Here is a 6,324-nt window from a genome sequence, read left to right as displayed (position 1 = left end):
TAAAATTTATTTGATTGATTTATTGTTACGTGTACTGAAGTACAGTGAAAAGCTTTGTTTACGAGCAGTACAGGCAGATCATAGTAAGCAAGGATATACAGATCATAGGGTGAAAAAAATACTTACACAGCATACAGGTTATGTTGCACAGGGCATGTGCTAGGCAAGATCAATGTTAGCAAGATCAGCATTATTTGAAGTTAGAGAGACCATTCAACAGTCTAGTAATGGCTGGGAAGAAGCTGCTCCTGAACCTGCTGATGCATGTGTTCAAACTTCTGAATCGTCTGCCTGACGGAAGTGGGTTTAGGAGTTCATTACTGGGGTGCAATGGGTCTTTGATGATACTGGCAGCATTTCCACGGCAATGAGCCATGTAAATGGAGTCCATTGGCTTCCGTGATGGTCTGGGCTGTTCACACCACCTTCTGCAGTTTCTTACGGTCCTGGGCAGAGCAGTTGCCATATCAGGCTGTTATGCACCTGGACGGTATGCTTTTATTGGTGCATATGTAGAAGTTAATGAGAGCCCTTAGGGACATGCCGAATTTCCTGAGATGCCTGAGTAAGAAGAGGCGTTGTTGCGCCTTCTCGATCATCGCATCCTCGTGGAAAATCCAGGACAGGTTGTCGGTTATCGTCTCCCCTAGGAACTTGATGCTCCCCACCCTCTCAACCACAGTTCTGTTGATGTAGAAGGGGGGGCGTGTTTTCCTCCTTGCTTTCTGAAGTCAATGATCAGTTCTTTAGTTTTGCCGTTAATGTACCAATAGTTTATGACTCCTGTGAAGAGATTAAAAGGATGTGAAGAAATGGGGTTGATGAACACAAACTCTTAGCAAAGTAAAGGATCATCCCAGCAAACTCTGTAACTGGGGGCATTATGCTGCTTTCCTGGTTTTTTCTCCCCCTCCATTCATATTATCAGGTTTTTTTTGTCGGTCTGCATCTGCCTGTGTTTGTGTGGAGGGGATTTTTAGAAGGAGGTTAGAGCTTAATGATTAGAGTTAAATGACAACCTTTTATATTTGTTTACCTGTGGTTAGAATGTATTTATTTATACTAAATTGTATTTTCTTTAAGTACCGAAACCTGATCCAAGTTTTCTGTTAACCTGGGTCTGACAGGTAAATTGGGGACTTTGTGTGCTTTGATAAAGCTTTTAGCTTTTGTGACAATTTTGGAAATAATGATGGTTGATTTTCAATGTGCTTCAAGAGTGAGGCATATCATCTAGAACCAGAAACCTTAATTGTGAGAGTTGCATGTGTGTCTTGTTTTTAAAAAATTCACCTTGAAGGACCCATGTTTATATAAAGTTGCAACTTTTCTAGCAGTTAGTTTGCTGTTGGCATGCAGTCTGCCGACAGTAATCCATTGGTTTGCCATAATGTCTGATTTATTACTTGTATTCTTGCATTGGTTTCTCTTTTCTGTCTGCTATTGGAGATAAAGTTTTCAGCTGACCACAGCCTTGCTCTCTGAAACTCTCGATGTCTTCTGCTATCTTGCCTGACAAAGAAAAATCTTCTCAAAACTCATGCTTTTGCCTAAGATTTTGTCTTCCTGACCTAATTGCAGTTGTCAAGGTTCAGTGCACATTAGACCGTAACATGTAAAAGCAGAAATGGACCATTCAGCCCATCGAGCCTGCTCCTCCATTCAGTGACATCATGGCTGATCGGATAATCCTTAACTTCACTTTCCTGCCCTTTCCCATAACCCTTGATTCCCTTACTGATTAAAAATCTATTTTAGCCTTGAACTTATTTAATGACCCAACCTCAATAATGCTTTATGGTACAGATTTCCACAATTCACTCCGCTTTGAGAGAAGAAATTCCTCCTCACCTCCATCTTAAATGTGTGACCCCCTTATTCTGAGATAATGCCTCGGTCTTACTCCATTTATAAGATGCCTTCAGATGATTTTAATAATGTGAGTTTTGTTTCACTGAGTTAAATAATAAACAAATCCACAAAGTTAACCAATCTTCATTGAGTGATCTAAAGGCCATTTCTATTAATATGACAGTGGCAAGATTTACAGTGGAACTGCAGCCTGTCCTTATTCAATAACTGACACACACACACACACACACACACACACACACACACACACACACAAACACACAAACAGACACACACACACATACAAAAACAGACACACATAACACACACAAAAATAGACACACACACAAAAACAGACACACACACACACAAACAGACACAAAAACAGACACACACAAAAACACAGGCACACACACAAAAACAGACACACACGCACAGACACACACACACACAAAAGCAGACACACGCACAACAGACAGACAGACAGACACACATACAAACAGACAGACACACACACACACACACAAACAGACAGACAGACAAACACACACACACACAAACAGACACACATGTGACAGCAATGATCACATCCTGAATCCCAGTGAATTTGAATCCTCCTTCTGCTGAGAGTTCTGAAGCCAAAGGGTGGTGTCAATGTTGACAAAAACATTTTGCTCCATGCAGAACAGGAAATGGTTAAAGATTGTGACAAAGACTCGGGGTTGCTTGTTTCATTGATGAACAAAGCCCAGGTACAGAGATAGGAAAAGGGGAAATAGGTCTGCAGCTGTTCCAAGTGGCAGCAGACGGTGCATCATCTGACTCACAGTGAATGTGTTCCTGGCTGTATCATTGCGTGCTGGCTGAATCAGCACACAACCCAATGGCTAATTGCCCTCTCTCATCGAAACACACACAACAAAAGAAGCAGAGTACCAAATTGATATTGCATCCAGCAGTTTGTCATACATTTTAAGCTAAACTCTCTGATTCAAAGAAATTTGCTGCTCCATCTCTCTCTCTCTCTTGCTCTCTCTCTCTCTCTCTCTCTAGCATTGCTTCTTCCCCACTTGCCGTGTGTGGCAGATGGCACTTCATTTGAGCTGCACAGTACATCAGAGCATATTAAGCAACCAGTCTGTAATGCTGATCCACGACAGGAGTCAGATAGCCAGGTAGAGCAATCTTTTTTCATTGTAAGGTTACACCTCCCCGACTGGAATTGAAAGCAAAGTACAACCACTTTCCGAGGGAGGGCTTGCTCCTGGTTCGTTTGGCGTTCCCAGTTTGTGCTGCTCGACCGGGCCAGGGGAAAGAAAGTGTCAACACAAAAACCCTTCAGAGTGGAAGTGCAAACAGGAACAGCTGCTCTTGTACCATCAGCTTCATCCCTGTCAGCTCCAACGTCGGTGAGCAGCTCTGTCATAACGCTAAAGTCACACGACGGAGGAAAGGAGAGGAGAAAGAATATTCATCTAGTTGGCACATCATGGATGTGAGACTACCAAAGCTTCTGCACCAAGACTACATGACATCCTCAGAATATGGGGCACTGAGAGACTGCAATTCTCTCACTTCAGGGAGTAATGGACCAACAGAATGGAGCTACAGCAACTCAGACCCCAACTCCCTCATGGATTCCACACCTTGCAGTTGCTTGCCAACCTCTCCTGTTGATTCTTGTAAATTATCTCCTCGATCTCTCTCTCGCACGTCCACCCAAAGTGCCCGCAGCTACCCGTGTAAAACTAACAGCCTCCCTGCCCCTTCAGAGGACAAGGGGGAGGAGGGCCAGCAGGTGAGGAAGATCCATTTGCGTTATCCCGGCAGAGAGAGGCAAAGCGCCAGCGAGAGGGAGAAGCTGAGGATGAGGGGCCTGGCCAAAGCCCTGCACAACCTGAGGACCTACCTACCCCCTTCGGTGGTGCCAGTGAGCCAGAGCCTGACCAAGCTGGAGACCCTACGCCTCACCATCCGCTACATCTCGCACCTCACCGAGCTGCTGAGGCTGAGCGAAGAGAGCCCCTCAGAGGGCAGCGACACTGAGGGCACCTACCAGGGCTACCCTCAGGACCTGGGCTACTGTCAGAACAAGTCAGAGAGCCCTCCATCAGAGTGTCTGTCACATCCAGATGACTCTCTAATGAAGACCGAACGTCACATGCTATCAGGCTTTCAAGATGTGGCACTCTGTCAGGTAGGTCAGAACTTTTGTAATTTGACATGTCTGGTTGCTTGATTAACATCCTCTAATTATCAAAGTAAATTAAAAGATTTCCAATGTAGAAAAACGTTCGTCATGAATGAAAATAAATCAGGAGAAATTTCAGTAAAATTCCTTGATTGTTGACTCCCAACTGCTACCCATCATTGAAAAGAGTTAACAGTTTCTCCCCAGTGACTCCACTAACAAATACGCTGCAAGGGTCACGCAAAACAATCTTGACTCATCTTGAGGTGCGGTGGTAGGTTCGTGAGGGATTTGTATTTGCCCTTAGTTCCTTGCAGGCAAAGGTCAAAGGAAACCCAACTGCTACTGACTTTCCAGTGACTTTTGCTAGGATAAATGAGCGTGTGTAGATGTTAGGTAAGGGACTTGGAGAAAGCGCTGAGGCATCACATTCCCTATCCCGTTTCCAAAACCTGACACTAGGCTCGAGGATGGGAGGAAATAACGTCTGGATGAGTTACTGAAGGGAAAACTATATCCATGGAACTGGTCACGGGCAAGATCAGAGCAGAGAGCAGTAAACAATGCACAAAGTACATCAGAGTTACTGCATCATATCTGTACCACACTGACTAATATAGCTAATATATAACCTGTCTCCATTTTTACAGAGTTTCACAGAGAACAATGGGAATCTGCAGCTGGTCCCCTGGTATCCATGGCAACATTAAGACCCCACTGGGCCTGACATATTCTGAGAAATTAGTCACTTGATAACGATATTAAGTTAAGTATTTTTTCATGTAGATGTTTATTTTGTTAAGCATGTGAAAATTATTTGATATATTTTTGTTATACTGGTTTTTGCTGTCTGTACGGTGAAAGGAAATAAAGCATTTTACATTTGGTACATTTTTTGCGTGTCTGCCCTCGAAATGGGTAGGTTCACTGACCTATCATTGCCAGAAATTTAGGGCCAAAAGTCTGCACTTTGATCACGTGACTGCTCATGTAATGATAGGCCTCAGAAACAAAGGTCTAGTTGCTGACCATTCAGCCCCTCAAATTCTACCATTCAATCAGAGCATGGAATGATCTGTGCCTTAACTTCATTCACTCAACTTCACTCGACTTTCCTTTTTTAAGGAAAACCTGTTAGCCTTGGTTTGGAAAATCCCAATTGACCCTTAGCTTTTTGAGGGAGAGAATTCTTTTTCTCTAGAATCCTGTCCAGCAAGAATTCATTTTTAAAATCACTTCTTCAGAGCTTAGCTCTAATTACACCTTTTGCTCTGGATTCCCCTGCATCCCTCCAACTCCACCAGCACGGCACCGAAAGGATTATTATCCAAGATGAGATGTCCGGGTCAGGGGACGGACGGGAGGGATTTTAGTTTTACCCATAGAAACCGTGTGATCATTTGTTAAAGTTGACCAGATCTCTTACCATGTCCAACCCTCCTTCTCATCCCCGCCTCCTTGACCTGACACAACCTGTCCATCTTCTCTCTCACCTATCCGCCCTACCCATCCCACTGACCAATCCCCACCACTCCCTACCTGCACTCACCTATCACCATCCCACCTATCTTCCCCAGCCACACCCTTCCTGTCTCTATTTATTTCGCAGTTCCCTTTCCCCCTCCCCATTTCTGAAGGAGGGTTCTGACCTGAAATGTCAGCTTTCCTGCTCCTCTGATGCTGCCCATCCTGCTGTGTTCCTCCAGCTCCATACTGTGTTATCTCAGATCTCTTACTTGCCTTGAATCTGATGTGCTGAGATTTTTCACTTGGTCCACCGCACTGACCACAAGCATAGAATGCACAAAACCAGTGCCATTCTTTTCAACATGGTATCAGATCCTGGTGATGTCATTGGCACCTAACTATAATTTTGATGATGAAGACTATGAAAGGAGTAACTATGGACTTTCCACCAGAGTGACCCAACATGGGAGTGGATCAAGTCCACAAGTGGCTCATGGAGGTAATTTTACACACTTTTTTCATTATTTCTTTTTGGAGCTTGGAGGACGGAATTGGTTTGACTAGAGTTAGAGAACAAGAAGAGTGCAACTACACTGCCCAGTGAAATCCACAGACTACCTGTTCGTGGATGGACTTGGAGAAACAAATCTGTGAGAAAATTACAGAGAGGGGCAAGCCTTATAATGTAGTTAATAGGAGACTTTATATACCTGACCATAGACTGGGATAATGCAGTTTAAAAGGCAAAAAGCGAGTGTTGAGCAAGACTCTAGTCACAAAGTTGACCCTACTTCAAGAAGAGACTTGCAAGAAAG

The 6,324-nt window shown here is 43.9% G+C and overlaps 1 protein-coding gene across 1 annotated transcript; it reads left to right on the top strand.

Moving 5' to 3' along the window:
* The first annotated feature begins 3,301 nt into the window (after positions 1-3,301).
* On the top strand, positions 3,302-4,781 carry LOC125486826 (mesogenin-1-like). The gene is made up of 2 exons (XM_048616132.1): positions 3,302-4,048; positions 4,693-4,781. The coding sequence occupies exons 1-2, from the start codon at positions 3,341-3,343 to the stop codon at positions 4,750-4,752; spliced, it is 768 nt and encodes a 255-aa protein (XP_048472089.1). The 5' UTR covers positions 3,302-3,340; the 3' UTR covers positions 4,753-4,781.
* Positions 4,782-6,324: the final 1,543 nt, after the last annotated feature.

The sequence above is a fragment of the Rhincodon typus genome, chromosome 33, assembly GCF_021869965.1.
Source record: "Rhincodon typus isolate 14 chromosome 33, sRhiTyp1.1, whole genome shotgun sequence".
Taxonomy (NCBI): domain Eukaryota; kingdom Metazoa; phylum Chordata; class Chondrichthyes; order Orectolobiformes; family Rhincodontidae; genus Rhincodon; species Rhincodon typus.
This window is presented reverse-complemented; position numbering and strand designations above follow the sequence as displayed.

Bases quoted from the DNA above. Each gene is read 5' to 3' on its own strand.
- LOC125486826 (XM_048616132.1), top strand. From the start codon at position 3,341: ATGGATGTGAGACTACCAAAGCTTCTGCACCAAGACTACATGACATCC. The intron at 4,049-4,692 runs GTAGGTCAGAAC...CCATTTTTACAG, and splicing joins AAGATGTGGCACTCTGTCAG to AGTTTCACAGAGAACAATGG.